The sequence below is a fragment of the Protopterus annectens genome, chromosome 12.part0, assembly GCF_019279795.1.
Source record: "Protopterus annectens isolate FY-2018-M chromosome 12.part0, PAN1.0, whole genome shotgun sequence".
Taxonomy (NCBI): Eukaryota; Metazoa; Chordata; order Ceratodontiformes; family Protopteridae; genus Protopterus; species Protopterus annectens.
Genome location: NC_056746.1, coordinates 425,670,648 through 425,692,390, shown reverse-complemented (window position 1 = coordinate 425,692,390; position 21,743 = coordinate 425,670,648). Strand labels below are relative to the sequence as shown.

The following is a 21,743-nucleotide window of genomic DNA, read 5'->3' as shown; positions in this document are numbered from 1 at the left end:
ATAAAATCCAACACCTGTGTAGGGATGAGAGAGGATTTGGTCATGTTGACGGTTAATCCTAATAGTGGAGCCAGACTGAGGAAATAATCTCTGCATGAACAAAGTAGATGCCTTGTTGGGGCCGTAAGGAGCCAGTCGTCCAGGTATGGGAAGACCTGAATTCCCTTGAGTCTCAGGTGGGCCACTATTATCGCTAGGACCTTGGTGAACACCCTGGGGGCTGAGGTGAGGCCGAAGGGGCGGACCCTGAATTGAAAGTGACTGGCTCCCAGCCGGAAGCGGAGAAACCTCCTGGAACGCCTGTCCACTAGAATGTGACAGTACGCATCCTTGAGGTCTATGGAGCACATCCAGTCGTCCTCCCGCAATAAGGGAAGGATGGATTGCAATGTGACCATTCGGAACTTTTCTTTGGGTACTGCCAGGTTTAGGAGAGAGAGTTCGAGGATGGACCTCAAGTCCCCCGTCTTTTTTGGCACCAGAAAGAACCTGGAGTAAAACCCTGATCCGACTTGATCTGGGGGAACGGGCTGGATGGCTCTTTTTTGCAGAAGCTGCTGAATTTCTGCAGCAGCCGCCTCCCTCTGACTGGGTGGTGCCTATGGGAGGCCTCTGATTTTGGGGGTTACGATAAAGGGAATTTGGTAACCTCTGGATATAATAAGAAGCACCCAGTGATCCGTTGTTATGGACTCCCACACTTCTAGGTGCCTCGAAAAATGCCCCCCCCCTGACTGCCTCCAGAGTGGAGCAGCCGGGTAACCCCTCAGGGGTTCTGCGTGGGCCTCTCAGAGAATGGTTCTCTGGACCCAAAATTCCTGGGACCCCCTCTGCCTTTGGGGCGGCGTCCTCCCTGTCCTCCTCTGCCACGAGAGGACTGGTTGTCCTGAGCAGACTGGGATTGATGCGATTTTCGGAACCACATCTTCTTCTGACCCTTTTGGTTCTTGGAAAAGGACCTCTGGGGCGCAGAGAAGCGGACTCCGACAGCAGACAAGGTCTTCCCGTCTTTCTCGCTCTGGACAAGAGTGTCGCAAATGGTTTTGCCGAACAGTGCAGAACCATCAAAAGGGGCATTCACGAATGATGCCTTGACGGGTTCCGAGAATTCACAGTGACGGAGCCAGGCCTGTCTCCTCATGACAAGCCCAACTCCGCCTGCTCTAGCGGCTCCCTCCATAGCATGAGACAACAGCCGCATAGAGGTGTTAGAGATAGAGCGGAGGGTGGCCATTTGGGAGGAGTACAGATCCTGGTCTCCCTCCGACATGGACCCTGGGGGGGGGGGCAGCGTATTCCTTAATTAGATCCCGTTGCATCCGAATAACGTGTGCCATGTAGTTCAAGGCCCTCATAGAGAAGGTTGCTGAACTGAAGGCCCGCTTCCCAAGACGGTCCATCGCGCGAGACTCCTTGCTCGGGGAATGAACCATGGGGCTCTCCTGAGTCAACTCTTTCTTGGTGGCTGCAGCCACCAACATGGCATCCACAGGGGGACCTCTGCTCCAGTGTGATCTCTCTGCAGGGGGGCATAAAACTTTGTCCGGGCGCTTGGGGATTGGCTCTATGGTGTCCGGTTCCTTCCAAGCCCTAGAGGATATGAGATCCACCAGGGGGTCGGGTGGAGGGGACACCCAAGAGGTAGATGGTCCTGCCCCAAACGCCTCAAGGAATATGGACTCATCAGAGGAAGCCTTGGGGGCAGGCCACCCACCCCTGATTTTGAGCATTTCCATGATGTCTCAGAAGGAGACATCCTCGGGGGGGTGACCTAGGGGAGCCTTCCCCTTCATCTAAGTCCGTATCTTCGGTGAGACTCTCAGGGGAGTCTATGTGCCTCCTCTTGCACTCTGCCTTGTGAGGAATCTCCTCGGGGGGGGCTGTCCGAGGAGTCCTCATGGACTGTATCTTGTTCCACTGGAACTCCTAGAGGTGCTGAGGCAGGCTGCCGCAAGGGCGGGATGAGGGGAGCCAGGACCAGATGAGAAGGAGTGCGGGAGGGAGCCGAAGCCAGGACCGGAGGCCTGAAGCACTCGACAGTGCCCTCTCCACCGCAGTGAAAGCTGAGGGGGAGCCGCTCTCTGACGGATCCGAGTTCCGACTCCCACTCGGATCCGAAGCGGGGATCGGACCCAGCGCCGAGAACGTCGGATCCGAGGGACCAGTGTGCTCCGACCAGGATGGAGCCGAAAGCACACCAAATCCCTCGGATCCGAAGCTCGGCCCACGGCTCCGAGAGGTCGGATCCGACAAACTCGAGGGAGCCGTCGGAGCCGACGTGCCCAGCACGGTCGGCTCCGACCCAACCCCGGATCCAACGTGGTTCGGTTCTGAGCGCTCCAAACCAGGAATGCGGGTCGAGAAGGAGCAATAGGGGCGAAAAAAGGGGTCAAGCTCCCCCCCCTGGAGGTGGGGGGGAGGCAAGAGCACTCCCATCTGCATCTGGGCCTGGATGAATCTCCTCATCATCCGGTCCATGTCCGCATCTGACATGCTAAAAGTGGACCTCGAAGAGGCCACTGAGGCAGACCTGGAGTGCCACCTCGATGACCTCGACGGGGACCGGGTCACCTCCTCCTCAGATCCCGGGGAGAAACAAGGGGATCGGATCTGAGGAGGAGGAGACTGAGAAGACCTGGACGGAGAAGTCCTCTTGGCAGGCGGGGCCAATGAAGAGTCCTCGGCCCGCCGCTTAAGGTGCTTCTCTTTCCTGGACTCCCTATCCTCCGGAGCTGAAGCGGGAGGTTGAGTCCCGGTCGGAGGAAGGGAGGCAGGAGTGACCGCTACCGGGGGGGAGGGTAGCGGTCACCAAAGTACCGGAGGACGCAGCAGAGTCTGGGGGTAAAAGGCCCGTCAGAACCAGCTTCGACCTCCGATCCTTAAGTGCCCTGGGGTTGAACGCCGCACAAATCGTGCAACCCGAAGAGAGGTGTTCAACCCCAAGGCACCTAACTCACCGAGTGTGGCCATCAGCCGGTGAAAGCTTGTGACCACACTCGGTGCATTTCGAAAAAAATGGCTTTAGGGGCCTCCGACATTACTAAAGTAAAGCACACTCACTAGGCCCCTAACACTCAAGTCTCACACACACGCTACGACCAGCGGGGGAGGGAGGAATATTTTAAATTAAAATTTAAGCTGAGAAGCTAAAATAAAAATAAGTTTAGCGTTAAGGATAAACCTACCATGCACACACAATCACTCAATCAGAAAAGAAGAAAGAAAACTTTTTTCTCACAAAAACGCCAAGAGCTCTGGAATCTAACTGTTGCTTGAAGAGCGGCAAACTAGATCTGAGGTCAGTCAGGGTAGGCAGGGGATTATGGGTAAGGGGAGGAGCTAGGAGCTCAGATCTATGCTATGATAGAAGTTGCCGGCTCGGATCTGAGATCGGATCCGTATCCCAAAGTTTGCTGACAAATGAAGTCCCTACTTCAGATCTTTTGTTCCGACCTGTTGGAATAGTCAGGGAAGAAGACGGGGAGATCAATCGTTTGGTTCAGGTTTGTCTCAGAGGAAACCTTAGGTAAGAAGAACGGATTAGTCCAGAGGGTAAGGAGGACGACTGCACAGAGCTTGAAGTTCAGATACCCTTCTAGCTGAAGTTATGGCTACTAGAAAAAGTGTTTTCCATGAGAGCAACTTAAGAGGGCATGAAGCTGCTGGTTCGAAGGGGGGGGGGGATCAAGGATGCCAGAACCAAATTCAAGTCCCATTGAGGTGGGGGATCTTTGACTGGGGGCTTGAGCAGAAAAACACCTCTTAAAAAGGCTTTGCAGAGTGTATGGGACATGATACTGGAGTCTGAGACACCTACATGAAAATTAGATATAGCAGCTAGTTGTACTCTAATGGTAGATGAAGAAGAGCCTAAATGAAAGAGCTCTGCCAGAAAGTCTAGGATAGAATGGATAGGTGCAGTGAAGGGGTCTATATTTTTTTGATGCTGCCCAGAAGGAAAAACATTTCCACTTACTATTATAAATCTTCCTGGTAGAAGATTTGTGAGAGGCTATCGGGATGTTTTGGACCGAATGAGAGATTAAGGGAAGCCTTGCTAGGGTAGGAATTGGAGAAACCACGCTGTGAGGTTGCGAGAATGAAGGGAGTAGTGCAGCTGGCCCGACTGGTGGGTCAACAGATCTGGCACCGGATCCAGATGCCAAGGCTGCTCCAACAGGTAATGATGAAGGAACGGAAACCATATCTGTCGAGGCCAGTAAGGGGCAATAAGGATCACTGTAACCTCTCAAGGCGATAGCTTTCTGAATTAATTGAGATATCAGTGGAAAAGGGGGAAAAGCATACAGAAGTCCCCGGGGCCAATCGTGGACTAGAGCGTCTCTGGTGGGATGGCCTGGTAATGGGAAGAGAGTAAGGAAGTCGTGACACTTGCTGTTTTGGGGAGTAGCAAAAAGATCGCAGCAAGGCTGGCCCCATCTTTGGAAGACTTCTTCCAGCACTGATTTCTTTAGAGACCACTCGTGGGGCATGAGAATGGCCCTGCTCAACTTGTCCGCAATCACGTTGGATTTCCCGGGAATGTGCATTGCTATCAGAAAACGCTGAGAAGAAATCGCCCACTGCCAAAGTCTGAGTGCCTCTCGACATAAGGGGTAGGATCCGGTTCCGCCCTGTTTGTTGATGTACCACACTACGGACATGTTGTCCGTCTGAATTGCAATAGTCCCTGTGGGAAGAGAGTCCTGAAGGGCTTGCAACGCTAAAAGCACTGCTCTCATCTCTAAGACATTTATGTGCAAGTGGCACTCGAAAGGTTGCCACGTGCCCTGCCCTGATAATGCCCCCCCCCGATCAGGGAGGCGTCCGTTGTCACCGTGGCGACTGGGGGGGGGTGATGAAAGGTCTGCCCTGGAGAACTTGAGGTGATGTGATCCACCAAGACAGGTGATTCTTGCATGACTGAGTTATTAATATGATGTGAGACATCGGGAGCTGTTGGAAGGACCACTGAGTAAACAGCATCCATTGGAGGATCCTCATGTGGAAACGAGCTAAGGGGAGAAGGGTGATAGTAGCTGCCATGAGTCCTAATACCATCAAGACTACCCTGGCTTTGACCTTGTTGCATTGTAATAGAAGGCAAACTTGTTTGCAGATATCTAACACTCTTTGCTCTGTAAGTCTGGCGGAAAGATTGAGTGTCTAAGGTGGCGCCTATAAAAGTAATAGATTGACAAGGCAGATTTTTCAAAATTTATTGAAATGCCTAGAGCTTGGCAAGTTTGGATGGTGAAGTCTCTGGATAGAAGCAGTTGATGTCTGGTGGTGGCGGTAAGGAGCCAGTCATCTAAATATGGAAACACCTGGAATCCTTGACGTCTCAAGTGAACCGCGACCATAGCAATGCATTTGGTAAACACTCGGGGGGCTGTAGTGAGACCAAAGGGCAGGGCTCTGAACTGGTAGTGACTGGCTCCCAGCCTGAAGCGGAGAAACCTCCTGGAGAGTCTGTGCATTTTGATATGGTAGTACGCATCCTGAAGGTCTATCAAGCACATCCAATTGTCCTGACCCAAGAAGGGTAGAATGGACTGTAGCGTGACCATCCGAAATTTAGTTTTTTTGATATAATTGTTTAACTTGCTGAGATCCAGTATAGGTCTCCAGTCCCCTGTTTTTTTTTTGGTACCAAAAAGAATTTGGAGTAGATTCCGGATCCTTGCTGGTCTGCTGGGACTGACTGGATAGCTCTTTTTGATAGCAGCTTTTATATTTCTAGTGCTGCTTGTTCCCTTAGACTGGGTGGAACATCTGGAAGGGATCCTTTGGTTTGGGATGGGATGTGAATAAAGGGAATTTTGTAACCCTCGGATATGATTGACTGTACCCATTTGCCTTGGGTGAGGGAAAGCCAGGCTTTTGGGTACAGTGATAATCTTCCCCCGACTGCCTCCGAAGGTGGACAGCCAGGCAGCTCCTCAGGGATGCTGAAAGGGTTTATCAGAGAAAGTTTCTCTGCTACCCTGGTTTTGCGGACCTCCTCTGCCTCTAGGGTGGCGTCTATTGTTATTCCCCCCTCTGCCTCTAGAGGGGAATCGACCTTGTGCGTCAGATGAGACTCCCTGAGGTTTGCGGAACCACATTTTTCCTCCCCTCTGACCTTTTGGACAAGGTCTAGAAGGGGTAGAAAAACGGACTCCCACGGCAGAGAGAGGCTTACCTTCCACCTTGCACCTAGTCAATGTATCCTTCACCTGAGGACCAAACAATGTTGAGCTATCAAAGGGGGAATTGGTGAAGGACGCCTTGAAAGGGTCCGCAAAATTGCAAAGCTGCATCCAGGCGTGACGTCGTAAAGCTACACCTGTGCCTGCGGCCCTACTCGCCCTATCAGCAGCATATGAGATAAGCCGCATGGAGGAGTTAACAATCGAATTCAGGGTTGCCAACTGGGAGTTCATTTTGTCTTGGAACCCCTCAGCTGTTGGATCCTGTATAGCCTCACCCATATCTTTGAGCAAATCTCTCTGGAGACGGGTGAAGTGACACAAGTAGTTCAGCGACTGCATTGAAAAGGTCGCTGATGAAAACATCCGCTTACAGTACCTGTCCATGGTCCTAGACTCCTTATTAGGAGGATGGACAGGTACCGAAGGATCGGCTAACTCCTTCTTAGTGGCTGCGGCCACCACCATGGCATCAACAGAGACGCCTTTAGATAGAAACTCTTTCTCCTTAGGGGCAGTAATAAATTTTGACGGCCTCCTTGGGGTAGGTTCCACTGAATCAGGGGCCGTCCAAGCCTTCCTTGCCACCACTTCCGTAAGGGGGTCAAAGGGAGGGGACACCCATGAGGTGGAAGGGCGAGAGCCAAACGCCTCAAGGTAAACTGACTCGTCCTCTGAAGGGTTAAGGGCGGGCCAGTTCCCCCTCTGTTTCAGGATTTCAAGGATGTCAGCAAAGGAGACATCCTCAGAGGGGGACCGAGGGGAACCTTCAGATTTCTCCAAGTCAGTGTCAGAGGTGATAGACTCAGGGGAGTCAATGTGCTTCCTCTTGCACTGTCTCTTCTGAGGGGGTTCTCCTACCAGATCAGGAGAGGCCTCGGAAGAGGAGGAAATTCCCAATGGGGAAACCTGAGGAGCTGGCTCTCTGCGGTCTGATACAAGGGGATGGGTAGAAATCACTGCAGGCACTGAAGAGGGAGGAGCTGATGGAGCCGACTGTGGGGTAGACAGTGGGTCTAGCACGCTCTGCATGACCTCAAAGGCGCCCCTATCAGGCAAGGCCGGAGGTCCCCGCTCCGAGGAGACAAGGACCCCCCCGGCACAGACAGGGACGGCTCCGAGGACGATGTCGGAGCCGAACTCACCAGCGCAGATGCTCCGAGAGGGAGAACGGGGTCGGACAAGGGTCCGATGCCACTCGCCCCCTCGGAGCCGAGGGAAGCTCGGCGCAGAGAGGAAATCGGAGCAGACGACGGAGCCGAAAGGGAAGGTATCGGCTCCAAAGCACCGACAGCCACGGCTCCGATGAGCCCCGGCTCCGAACTCAAAGGAGTCGGAGGAGGAATAAAATCAGGGATGGAAATAGCCGCTGACTGTTGAGTAGGGCTATGCAGCATTTGGGCCAGTGCCTCGGACTTGAGAAGTCTACTCACCACCCTTTGTAAATCATGGTCGGACAGCCTGGAGGACCGAGAGGAATGCGACCTATGGCTCCGTTCCGATAGAAGAGGAGATCCCGGAGCCGAATGGATGGAGCCGATGGAAGGGGACCTAGACCTCTTCTTTGAAAGTGGCTCCGATAAGCCTATCGGAGCCAACTGAGTCTTGTCAACCTCGGCTCCAGCCAGAGCCGAGGTGATGGTATGAGATTTGGAAACATCGGCTCCAGCCGGAGCCAATGTCGAAGCCGTTTTAATCCTTCCAGGGGACAGCTCTGAAACTGGAGCCGACGGTCTGGAAGTCTTAGAAGGCTTCCCCGACAGACTGGGTCGGGGGGCCTTCAGGCTTAAACAAGCCACGTAGAATCAATTTATTTTTGCGTTCCTGCAGGACTCTAGGGCTGAATGCATGGCAACAGCACATGACTCCTGCAGGTGCAAAGGTCCCAGGCAATATACACAAGAAGTGTGACCGTCTGTCAGAGACATTTTCTGACAGCACGAATCACACTTCTTGAAGCCTGAGACCTTGGGAGTCTTTAGACATTTTAAAAGCTGAGTGAAGAAAAACATAAACACAACACACAGACACACCCTTAACCAAAATAAAAATCCAGTCACACTGAAGGACTAGGGGAAGGAGAGGGAGAGGGCCAAACAGCCTAAAAGTTAAGAAGGGAATAAAAAGGGAATTCTAACACAAGAGGGGGACCCGATTTAAACTAAAATTAGGGGTTGAAATTGAAGTTTCTGAACAAGAAACCTTACTAACCTGCCAGAGCCGGTAGAAGCACCTCGTCAGCTAAGCGGCAAACGAGATCTGAGTAGTTACTGCCTAGCATTGTGGGATATAGGGGAGCCACGAGCCGGTGGAATTAGCTCTCGAGCTTTAGTATTGACCGAGTCGGAGCCGAGGATCGGCTCTGAACCCATCCAGCAAGAATGAAGGCGAGATTGACAACTTAATATCTGGATTTTTAGCAATGGAAGCCTTTACCCCTTTGGGACCCTGGGAAATAGATTCTGGGTCAGCAGTAGGGTTTTTATAAAGAAATTTGTGAGAGTCAGGGACTCTGTAGTACCTATCTGGCTTGACTGGTGCTGGGGGCAAAGAATCAGGGGTTAAACTGGATTCGGAGAACACATCATCCACAATATCGAACACAGGCGGAATAGCAAGGGGCCTGTGTTGAGGCAATAAAAGAAAATCTGAGCCTTTTCTTGGATTCTGAATAATCCTGGCTCTCTCAATGGAAATGCTACCTCATGGTATGTATAGTTTCCCCAAAAGAGTAATTCTCAGGAGGAGAGGCTGAAGGGAGTGATTCTTCAGCATCATAGTCCTCATAGGGGAGTAAAGAGCATCCCTGGTCTGAAGAGGAATCAGAAGAAATGGAAACCTGGTCAGAGGAATCGTAGTCTGTATCCTGCCTAGGCCTTTTATCAGGAGGGGGATGGGAACCCCTGATCAGAGTAATTAGTTCTGCGGCCATTTTGAGCATCTGTTTTTTAGGCATGGAAGCCTGTCCAGGTGAATGCTGTACTTGTTTCTTTGTCTTTAATGGAGTTTTAGACTTAGTTGTTGTTTTGGTAATCTGTGTAGGTCTGAAAACACCCTCAGAAGCCGATGCCTGCTCAGCAGCTCCGGACCCATCTGAAGGGTTAATTTCTGTAGGCCCAATACCTTGAGTTTCCAGAGGCCTAGTAATCTCCAAGTGGGAGTCGGAGGCGGCCTGTGGCTCTGCGGTAGCAGGTGTCAGGGGCTGCGAAAGCGCCTCACTGAGAACCAGCGAGCCGGCGACACCTCGGATGCCTGTCCTTATATTTGTCTTTGCATTTTTTGTGTATTCCAGTCGTCAGTTGTTCCGACGGCATGGTATAATTGAATCTTCGAGCAAAATCAAACCAACGTTTAATAGTGCGCTTGTTAAATCTAGCACAAAACCGACAACTAGTGACGTCGTGGTCTGGGCCTAGGCATGGAATACAGTAAGAATGAAAATCCTTATGAGGTATTTGCTTCCCACAAGAAATGCAATTATTAACTTTTACTGAGATCGGTCTGAGGCAAGAAAAAGTTTCCCCAACGGGGTACTTAGCTTTATTGAAGACTTCGGTTCTGAAATTCGACTTAGAAAATCTCAGGAGTCGGCCGACCGGCACTTGCGAACTGCTTTTGCTTCAGGCACCACAAGGCAAGAAAGACTCAAGAAAATGGTGTCAGCTGCATCTTATATACCCCTGGCGCACTGACGTCAGGGAAGAAGTGACAGCAACAGACGCCGGACCAAGACTTTAGAACTCTGGACGACTGCAGGACCACCTGACGGCAGGATAACCCAAGTATAATGACTGCAGCAGTGAAACACGATGAACATCTTTTATTACAATAAAGATGGTAAGCGCTTTCACAACATACTGTTGTTTCCATCAGACCATTCAAAAAACACAGTTATAATCTTCACAAACCAAACAACTGACTGTGAATAATTAATATTCTAGATACTTCATCTAACCAATGAAATATAGGCCTAGTGAACGTATCCTATCATACAGCTTCAAAAACTCAATTAGCCTATCAATATCTAAGAGAGCCTATGTTATGCTTGGACACACTATGGCAATATCAAAAATCTATTGGCTGAAATCCCAGTCAATCTAATAAGACACATACCGGAAACAACAATCACAATTAAGGACATTTTGTAGTCTACTAATCTAAAATGAATAACCAAAAAATAACTTCACTTTATAGGAAGACTAAGACCATTATTAAGCTGACACTAGGAACTGTAATACTAGCAGTTCAAAAGGTTAAACAGAATAATTTAGGAACATGGGCCCCTTGGTATGTTTATACCAATTTTCTACCTATGTGTAAAGCAGAGGTAAATTGTTGTTTATTTAACTCCCTTTTTGTGTCGATGGTTATAAGATCAATAGAACAAGGGTATGCTGCAGGTTATGGGCTGGTTATTACATCTGTTGAGGTTTTTATAGGTAACTTTTTTGGTCCATTTAGAGTGGTAGGCTTCGCTAAGGCTACTATACAGGTCCTGTTATGATCGGCATTCTCCAATCTGATGATATATACTACATGATTTTATGGGTCTATATTACCAGATCGAAAACCCGTTTCAGTGGACACCACAAGACCGAAACGTATAGCGCGAACTGCGAATGTTCAAAACCAAGAAACACGAAATATCGAAGTGTCATGGTTGGCCCGTCTGCGGTATAGCTCCGTAAGGTAAGTGTGCGATAGTTATTGACCTTAGGGTTGTGGTGCGGGTTAAGGTAAGTGCATAGATAGGTAATGTATGTAAGGTTTAGTGTAGGGTTAGAAGTAGGGGTTTGGTTAGTGAATGTATGTGTTTTATTATGTTTGGGTATGTAGCACGCGGTGGTGTTGGCAGACTATGATGGTTCGAGATTTGAAAATTTGCGGTTTAGGGAGTTCGGAGAATTTGCGGTTCACGCTATACGTGTCGGTCTTGTGGTGTTCACTGAAACGGGTTTTCGATCTGGTAATATAGACCCAATTTTGTTTATATAGGGTGCTTATGTTTTAAGAGATTTTGTTGTAGGAATCAAAATATATATTCCAACTTTCTATAAAAAAAGTAGCTTCATATTAAAACAGTACTGCAATGATGCACTGAAATGCCTGTAAAACAAGAGTACAATCCTAAATGAAGTTACACTTTTAAGAATATTTAAGCTAAAATTAAATGTTTATGGTTATATATGAAGTGGCACTTTTGTTAGCAGATTAACATTAGAATGAATTAACTGGAATAAAACATACATTTCCATAGCAATCTTCGTCATCTTCTGACATGGCTGGTAAATATGCCGTGAGTTTTGGTGGTATCTGATAAGGAAGCCCTTCCCACATGATAGAATCAAAGAAAGGATGTGATTTAAGGGGCTCATAACCTCCCATTTCATCACAGCCTAATCGTTTTGCAGCATCAACCACCTAGACAGAAACAGAAAGATGAGTTTATTCCACTTGTTTCGTAAAAATATAATGGGAGCTCGGCACGAAATTTTCATTAAACTGTAAAAACAGAAATTAAATAATTTTACATATAAATTTTCTTTCAGGTGAAAAAGTTTTATTTCAAATCTTTAAAAAAGATGCATAAACTAAACACTTGGCCATGACCTAAAACAATATTAATCAAAATTCTCTCTCAGCAAAACTAAGTACTAAACACTAGGCTGTTAACATAAAATTCTACTAAATGCTTTTGTGATAGCATACAAGACGGACAGATATCACATTTGTAGGAAACAGCCAATCCAGGCAGTGCAACTTACATTAAGGAGAAAGTAACTATTAACTTTAAAGTAAATCCCTCAGGGTAAACTCACAATTAATTTTTTTGGGGCTAGGACATCATTAAAATAAACTGTATGTCTCTTTTGGTTTCAAATATTCTGATACAAGTAACTCTATGTTCCATACTATATGTAATGAAAAAAAAAAGTTTTTGAACCATATTTTTCTGCAAGAAGTGTACTGCCACAGGACTGGTGAAGCCAGCATTCCTGATTTCCCAAGCATGAACTGAATGCCCTTGACTATGACTTTCCTTGTTGTGTCCTTCAACTACAGTACTTTATTTACAAGGGCATGCGAGTCTATAAATCACCCTCCCATTCTGACAGCTATGTCCACTTTTGGCTCTGAAGCTCTAAAGACAGTAAGGAATTGCTGCAAGCACATTTCAGGCTTTTTCTTAACATATTGTGCAATTCTAGGGCTCTAATACGATGAACTTTTACATGACCTATTGCAGGCCTAACATGGGCAGAGTAGCAGAAGCAAATACATGGGAGCAAGCCACTCAGTGAGCCTTTCTGTTTAAGTTCCCCCTACCTGTCTTTAGCAATGGACAAACAGATGACGTTCAGTTATTTTTGTCCAAACAAAATTTCAGCTGTCCATGCACATCCAGAGAATTCAGTGTTCTCTCCCTTGTTCAGTGGCTTATGGAAAACATAGGGCAATGAATGGTCTAATTCAAAGAAATCTTAGTCATTACTTTAGGCAGAATGAGGGGTTGGTGTCAATAGGCACCCTTGTCCTTGCGACAAATCAAGAGAAGGTCTGCAAGCATCAGTGCTTTTAATTCTTAGTTTCTCCTAAGACATGTCACATCCACCACTAACAGTCTTCCAAGACTGGTACCTAAAGGGGGACAAAGCAGCTGCTTCAAATGGGGTGATGCTAGCTTCTCTAAAACACAGCTAAAAACCTACATGAAGAGTAATCACTCTTCTAGGTGGTCTGAGATACAAAATTACTCTAGTAAAGGTTTCACTTGTAGCTGAAAATACAACAGAATCCACAGGTGGGCAGACTAGAACAGCAGAAGTGTGGATTTTAAAGATGTGTAGGACAGGCCTGTTTTCTAAACGTCTGGTAGACAATTCAAAACCAGTGAAATTCAGGGTCCTCGCAACACAGAGAATGTATTCCATTTGGATTGATTTAATTTCCTTGTACTTGGTTTTCTACCCTCTCTTGTATTTACCATGTCATCTGAAAGCATAACACTTAGGGTAGCCAGACTGGATGCATTATGGACCCCTCCTCTGGGTCAAGTCATCCATATGCTGTGGCAAAACTCATGAATCTGTCCTTGTTAGACTCAGAAAGAGAGAAACAATGGTGCCTGGTCCAAAAGAAGGCACTAAGAATGACCTTGGGCTTTTTCCTCCTTGATCTTATGCAGTACATGAGGGCAGAAGTGTGGCTAGGGAGGGGTGAAGCAAAGCAGTTGCCTGGGCACAAAGTGTTGGGGGGGGGGGGTGTGCGCAATCAGCAGATCCATTTTTTATTTATTTTTTTCTCAGCACATGTGCAACAGTTGACAGTCAGGCCATAAGGAAAGTACAGTTTTGTATACTTAACCATAAATGTAGATGTTAGAGTGTATTCATTGTTGCAGTCATCACACTTGGGTCATCTGCCTGCAGGTAGCCCTCAGTCGGCCCGAATACCAGAGTCTTGGGATTTCTGCGTTGGATTCTGTCGCCTCTTCCATGACGTTAGGTTGTCAGGGGTATAAAACATGCAGCCGACGCCATTACATCAGTTTTTCTTGCCCCAGATATCAGGAGCCCCCAAAATAGGAAGCTATTACATGGTGTGGAAAACCTCCAGTAAAAAGTAAAAACCCCTGCCATAAAAAAATGGCCATAAAGAGGATAGGTAGAAAGGACAGAGAAAGCCAGGGGGCGGGAGGGAGGGAAACCAGGACTGCAACAGTGAATACACTCGAACATCTACATTTATGATACGTGTAATGTACACAACCTTACTATGTTCTTCGTGTTTCACTGTTGCAGTCATCACGCACGGGTTGATTCCCAAAGCTGAGGAAGGGTGGAGGCAGTCAGGAAGTGTTAGGGCTGGCTAGCAGGCCTTTTAAGACTGCTGTAGCAAATCCAGCTCTGGATTTAGAAACAATAGGTAAGTGGTAATGCTTGGTGAATGTGTGTATAGAACTCCAGTTTGCAGCTTCCAGGATGTTCCTGGTAAGGACTCCCCTGAGAAATGCTGTAGAGGTTTAAGTAGCTCTAGTGGAATGAGTTCTGATCCCCCGTGGGGTAGGTTTTCCATGGTGCTTGTAAGAGAAATGAATGCAGTGTGTTATCCATTTGGAAATGGTTTGATTCGAAAGGGCCTTGCCCTCTGCCCCTGTAGCAAAGCTGACTAGCAGCTGGTAAGATTTTCTGAAAGGCTTAGTCTTGTCAAGGTAAAACCTGAACTGTCTCTGCACGTCCAAGGAATGCATGATCCTTTCCCCTTTATTCTGAGGATAAGGGAAAAAGGTTGGCAAATGGATGGATTGGTTTAAAGCCACACTGGATACCACCTTGGGCATAAATGATGGGTTAGTCCTGAGGGAAACCCTGTCAGCATGGAGGGCTCCATCGGCATTAGTGCCTGTAACTCAGAAACTCTTCTTGCTGAAGTAATAGCTAGAAGTAAGGCTGTTTTCCAAGAGTGGAATTTTAACTCTGCTGAAGCAGCAGGTTCAAAAGGGGGAAGTGTGAGCTTCTCCAGTACAAATTTAAGGTCCCAGGCTGGGGTGGGAGCTCTCCTAGGGGGCCTTAAATTGTTAGCTCCTCTCAGGAACTTTTTGATGAGAGGGTGAAGAGAGAGAAGTGGTTCAGTATTATAATGAGCTGAGAAAGCAGAGGCATGAAACAATGGAAGAGAAGGATAGGCCTCTGTGGAGCACCTCTGCTAAGTAATCAAGAATTTGAGGTAAGGTGGGCCACAGCTATGTCCTTTCCTTGAGACCGACTCCAAGAACAATATCTTTTACACTGTTCAGCATAAGATTTCCTAGTACTAGGCCTTCTGGCCTCAAGGATGATGTCCAGCACCTGTTTGCAGAGGGATGCTGGTGGTGTATTCAGGGGATAAGCCAAGCTACAAGGTTTAGGGTTTGCAGCTGAGGATGCAAAATCTGTCCCTCCTGCTGAAACAGCAGGGAAGGTGTCTGATGTAGGTGCCAGGGTGGCACTGCTGTCAGACTGCATAGAGGTGGGTACCAGTGCTGGCGTGGCCAGTCTGGTGCAATAAGGATTGCCCTTGGCCTGTCCGGTTTGATCTTGAGTAGTACTTTTGAGAGGAGGGGCAGACGAGGAAAGGCATAAATTGAGAGGTTTTCCCATGTAAAGGATAGGGCTTCCACCTTCCAGGCTCTGCTGTGAGGGTTCCTGGTACAAAATTTGCTCAACTGGTGGTTTTGGGGGGAGGCAAAAAGGCCCACCTCTGGGTTAGAAGTTTAAATGAGTTGGGCTTCAGTTTCCACTCGTGAGGGTCCAATAGACTTCTACTCAAGTCTGCCAGTGAATTTTGTTTGCCTGGCAGGTATTGAGCTTGTAGGTGCACTTGGTTGCTCAAGGCTGTGTTCCACAGGGCCATGGCTAACCTGCAGGGTGTGTAAGAATGAGTTCTCCCCTGCTTGTTTATGTACTACATAACCGTGGTGTTGTTTGTCTTTATCAGGAGCTGCCCTGGAAGGATAAGGTATTTGAAGGCTGTCAGAGCATTCTGTACAGTTAGCATCTCTTTTTGATTGATATGCAAGGGAATTTGTTCTGGGTTCCATTTGCCTTGAATGCATTTGCCTGCCATGTGAGCCCCCCATGCATAGTCTGTGGTCATGGTTTGGGCGGCGAGGGGTTGGGTGAAAGGAAGTCCCTTGCTGTGGTTGCAAGCCTCTGCCCACCAAAAGAACTCTGCCCTTAGACAAGGTATGATATAAATCACGGTTTCCAAGTCCTGAGAATGTTGACACCAGAGACTTTTTAAGTACCATTGAAGTTTCCTCATATGCAGTCTTGCATATGGAATTAACAGAATGCATGAGGCCATGAACCCTAGGGCTTGCAGTATTTTCCTTGCATATAGCTGGGTTTTGGTGGCCATTAGTTTGAAACAGTTTGTCAAATGGACCTGCTTTTCTAGAGTGAATGCCATCTGGGAAGTTGTGTTCAAGCTTGCTCCCCAGGAATACAATTTGTTGGCTGGGCACCAGTTGTGATTTCATTTTGTTGATGGTGTATCCCAGTGAAGTTAGAAGTCTTTTTACAAATGCCAGGGGCTGATGTAGCAATTCCTGACTGTCCGCTTGAATCAGGCAATCGTCCAAGTATGGGTAAATTTGAATATTTCTCTACCTGCGGTATGCAATGGCTGGAGCCAGGCACTTTGTGAATACTCTGGGCGCAATAGATAAGCCAAAGGTAAGTGCAGAGAACTGATAGTGTATAGAGCCTGCCCTGAAACACAGATATTTCCTGCAAGACTCCCTTATGGGGATGTGCAGGTAAGCTTCTTTTAAGTCTAGGGTGACTAACCAGGCATCCTTGGCTAGCATAGGAAGAAGCTGTTACAGTGTAGGCATTTTGAATTTTGGGACCACCAGAAAGGTGTTGAGAACTGAAAGATCCAGGGTAGGGCACCAAAAGCTCTCTTCTGGGTACCAGGTACAGGTTGGAGTAGAAACCATGTCTCCTTTGTTCTAATGGAACAGGTTAAATAGCCCTGATATGGAGAAGGGAACGTACTTGCTTTTGAGCCTCTGCCCACAGGTTTGGAGGAAGGTCTGGCAACCTGCTTGGATTTGGCAGTGAGTGGAAGTAGAATTTGTATCCCTGGGATACAATGTTTAGAACCCATCGGTCCTGAGTAATGGACATCCAGTTTTTTGCATGAAGGGCGAGTTTTCCTCCTAGGGGTGCAAGGACTTGGGCATGGCTGGGAAGGATAATTAGAAAGTCATTGTGAACTTTTTCTGTAAGGGGGGTGGCTTACCACTCCCTGTTTTTGAGGTGGGAACACTCCATTGTTTAGATCTCTGCATACCCTGAGGCTGTAGTCTTGGGGGTCCGTTTCTCCTGGATTTGGACTGAGAATGCCTGGGAGGGACTAGAAAGGACCAGTTTTTTGAAGGCCAATGCCTACTGAATCTAGGTGGCTGTACCTGTAAGAAATCTTTGACAGTTTGCACAGATTTAGCTTTTTCCTCAACCTTTTTAAGAACTTCTGCTTTTGTGCCAAACGATCCTGATTTAATGGAGCATCTAGTAATTTTGCTTTGACATTGTCTGGTAAGACTGGTTCCTTCAGCCAAGCCTGTCTTCTCAGTACAGACCCAGTGACAGCAGCTCTGCAAGATGCTTCTAAGGCATCAAACCCACAATTTATTTATTTATTTTATTTTACATTTGTTAACCGGGAGAGTCCAACTGGATATATGTCCATTTTCAGTGGATTCCCGGACAGAAAAGCTCCAGAGCAGTAAAATCATTAACAAGAGAAAGACATGTTAACCAAAAGGTTCATTAAACAATATATACAGTACACAATCTTTATACTTCATATAGAAGTATAGTAAATATAAGACAGTGAGTTAACCAAAGAGTGAATTTGCCATCATTTACAGGCTACATTAATATATACATGTTATAGAGGTGTTTAACAGCAAGTATAGCAAGAAGATAGAACTTCCATAACTCATTTCTACACGAGACATATGCTATTTCCTTTAGGTTTCTTTACAGTGTTCAGTGATACTATTACCCCATGCATGCATTACAAAAGCAGTAGATAAGCTGTTACTCTAGTTGCTGGAAACAGAGACATAAGAGTTACTTATCCAGGGGTAATACAGGTACATAATCTAATTCAGGAAGTGTTTGAGTAGTTTTTTGAATTGGGTGGTGGAGTTACTTATTATGTGGGCTGGAAGGGAGTTCCAGATTTTAGAGATGAAGTGGCTATAAACGGATCTACCTGCCTCATTTTTAAAGTTTGTTACCTTAAGGAGGTGTTGGGCACTTGATCTCAGGGATCTGGTAGTGGTATAAGGCTGGAGTAGTTGCTGCATGATGTAGTACTTTGTGAGCAAGTACTATTTGGCTGACTTGAAGGGTCGGGGGAGTTTCTAGCCAGTTGAGATTTTTGAGGCTTTCACAATGGTGGGTTCTAGAAGGAGATCCTGTGGCGAATCTGGCTATTTTACTGTAGCAGCTATCTAGTTTGTTGAGCTCAGTTTTTCGGATATTGGTAAGCACGGGGGAGGCGTAAAGTAGAGTCGATAGGAGGTGCGTCCTGGCTGTGATAAGCTTACAGTGACTGGTGAGAAACTGTTTGTTGTGATAGAGTAGGCCCATTTTTCTGTGGACTCTTAATGGTCTGGGAGATATGAATGTCAAATTTAAGGCTATTGTCAATTTCGAGGCCTAGCAGCTTGGCATGGTTGCTGGGTGTGATGGTGGTGTTGTTATGAGAGGAGATTGAAAAGTTAGATGAGGAGATTACAATGAGTACAATGAAGAGAGTACAATGCAGAGCGTGTTTACTAACTTGGTTTGCAGAATGCATTAACTCTTGTAGATCTTTATTTTCTGCACAATCTGAAAGTAACACCATTTTTTGTTTAATTAGTTCCATAATATGTTGCTAGTACTTCAACATGGGAAAATAGAAGTTATGTTCTTACCATAACGTTCCATGTTAGTTGTCTTCTTCTCGCCTTCTTCTTGCTGGATGGGTTCGGAGCCGACCTCGGCTCCGACTCGGCCACTCTAAAAGCTCGAGAGTTGGTTCCACCGGCTCGAGGCTCCCCTTATATCCCAAAATGCTAGGCGTGAGTTACCTCAGATCTCGTTTGTAAGCTAGACCCAGCTTATACTAGTAACAGAATAACTATAAACAAAGTCCACCTCTATAAACCAGGGAGAAGAGAAGGGTGACCTGCATCCTGATCCAGGAAAATATGCACAGTAGCATATACCTAAGTAAGAGGTGGTAGAAAGAGAGGTCACAATCAACACTCCTCTAGGTCTGTCCAGGCCAGGGGGAAGGAGGGTGGGACGCAAGAAGAAGGCGAGAAGAAGACAACTAACATGGAACGTTATGGTAAGAACATAACTTCTATATGTTAAGTTGTCTATCTCGCTTCATTCTTGCTGGATGGGACCGTCCCTAGCACCTTGTCCCGGTGGCCTAACGGAACAGACTCTTGAGAACAGTGGAACCAAAGTTAGCTCTATGCCTAGAAGCTAAATCCAACTTATAATGAGAAATGAAAGTGTGAGGAGTAGCCCAAGTAGCTGCTGCACAAATGGTGTCAATAGGCAGTCTGTCTTGGAAGGCTATAGAAGTAGCCAAAGCTCTGGTGGAATGGGCTTTAGGTTTGTTAGGCAGCTTTTGGTGTCTAATTTCATAAACAAGGGAAATCAGAGATGTTAGCCATCTACATAATGATACCTTTGAAACTGAAAGTCCCTTTCTGCCTTCTGCATAGGAGACAAACAGCTGGTCAGATTTTCTGAATTGTTTGGTTCTATCCAAATAGTACCTTAACTGACGATGAACATCTAGCCAATGCAATTTTTGTTCAGACCTATTGGAATATTCTGGAAAAACACAGGAGGTCAATGCTTTGATTTAGGTTAGACGCCGAGGCTATCTTAGGCAAAAAGGACGGGTTGGTTCAGAAGATACCCTGTCCTTATGGAACAACAGATAAGGAGGTCGACAGCTGAGTGCATGAAGTTCTGAAACTCTTCTAGCTGAAGTAATAGCTACCAGAAAGAGAGTCTTCCATGATAGCAATTTTAAAGAACAGGAGGCTGCAGGTTCGAAAGGGGGAAGAATCAAAGAACTAAGAACTAAATTTAGGTCCCAAGGAGGAGGAGGATTTCTTATAGGAGGTCTGAGTAGAAAAACTCCTTTCAAAAAGGCTTTGCAAAGCTTGTGGGACATTATGGCAGACTCTGAAATACCCACATGAAAGTTAGAAATAGCTGCCAGTTGAACTTTAAGAGTAGAAGGAGATGAACCTGCATGGAAGAGTTCAGCTAGAAAATCAAGGACCATTTGGATGGAAGCAGTGAAATGATCTATGTCCCTTCCTTGAGCCCAATAGGCGAAACGTTTCCACTTACTCAAATAAATCTTTCTAGTGGAAGATTTATGGGAAGCTATCAAAATATCTCGAACAGAGTGAGATATTTGAGGAAGCCTGGCTAAGGTTGGAATTGGAGGAACCAAGCAGTGAGGTTCAGAGAGGGAAGGGAGCGATGAAACTGACCCGACTGATGGATCAAAAGATCTGGAACTAGGTCCAGATGCCAAGGTCGCTCCAACAGAAAATGATGCAGAAAGGGGAACCAAACCTGTCGAGGCCAGTAAGGAGCAATGAGGATCAACGAGGCCTTCTGAGCGATAGCTTTCTGTATCACTTGAGAGATTAGTGGGAAGGAGGAAATGCATACAGAAGTCCCCGGGCCAAACTTGGACTAGAGCGCCTCTGCTGGGCTGGCCTGGTAAAGGGAATAGGGTGAAATAATCTCTGCACTTGCTGTTTTGGGGAGTAGCAAAAAGGTCGCAGCAAGGCTGACCCCACTCGAGAAAAATTTCTCTCACAACAGAGTCTTTCAGAGACCACTCGTGAGGCATGAGGATAGCTCTGCTCAACTTGTCCGCGATTTGATTGGACTTCCCGGGGATGTGCGTTGCTATCAGAAACCGCTAAGAAGAAATCGCCCATTGCCACAGTCTGAGTGCTTCTCAACACAGGGGGTAGGACCTGGTTCCGCCTTGTTTGTTGATATACCACACTACAGACATATTGTCCGTCTGGATTGCTATCGTTCCCAAGGGAAGAGAGTCTTGAAGGGCTTGCAACGCTAAAAGCACTGCTCTCATCTCTAGAACATTTATGTGCAAGTGGCATTCTTCTGGTTGCCATGTGCCCTGGACAGTTCTGCCCTGATAATGCCCCCCCCACCCGATCAGGGAGGCGTCCGTTGTCAGCCTAGCAACCGGAGGAAGGAACAAAGGGTCTTCCCAATAAGAGCTGAGGGAAGACATCCACCACAGAAGATGATTCCTGCATGTTTGCGTGATCATAATGGTGTGGGACATCGGAAGTTGCTGGTATGACCATTGTGTGAAGAGCATCCATTGAAGGATTCTCATGTGGAATCTGGCTAATGTAAGCAAAGGTATGGCAGCCGCCATAATCCCCAATACTTTCAGAACTAACCTGGCTTTGACTCTGTTGCTGCTGAAGATGAGCGAGACCAGTTTTGTATGTCTGTTATTCTCTGATCTGTTAGCCTCGCAGACATGTTGACTGTGTCTAGAATTGCGCCTATGAAGGTAATAACACGACAAGGAGACAAAACAGACTTTTCGCAATTTATTGAAATGCCTAAGTTTTGACAAGTGCGAAAGGTGTAGTCCCTGGCTGTGAGAAGAAGATGCTCGGTGGGAGCTGTAAGGAGCCAGTCGTCCAAATATGGAAACACCTGGAATCCTTGACGTCTCAGGTGAGAAGCTACCACTGCCATACATTTGGTAAACACCCGGGGGGCAGTGGTGAGTCCAAAGGGCAGGGCTTTGAATTGAAAATGACTGGTTCCCAGCCTGAAGCGGAGAAATCTTCTGGAGCGTCTGTTCATTTTTATATGATAGTACGCATCCTGAAGGTCTATGGAGCACATCCAGTTTTTCTTCCCAATAGGGAAGTATGGACTGTAGCGTGACCATCCGAAATCGTGTTTT

The 21,743-nt window shown here is 47.0% G+C and overlaps 1 protein-coding gene across 1 annotated transcript in view; it reads right to left on the bottom strand.

Annotated features, from left to right (window-relative positions):
• The window catches only part of PDPK1 (3-phosphoinositide dependent protein kinase 1), a 1,584,105-nt gene that overhangs the window by 574,960 nt on the left and 987,402 nt on the right, over positions 1-21,743 (bottom strand). The window contains exon 12 of the mRNA XM_044088924.1: positions 11,439-11,612. Within this exon, the coding sequence (XP_043944859.1) occupies positions 11,439-11,612 (174 nt within the window). The remainder of the gene's footprint in view (positions 1-11,438; positions 11,613-21,743) is intronic.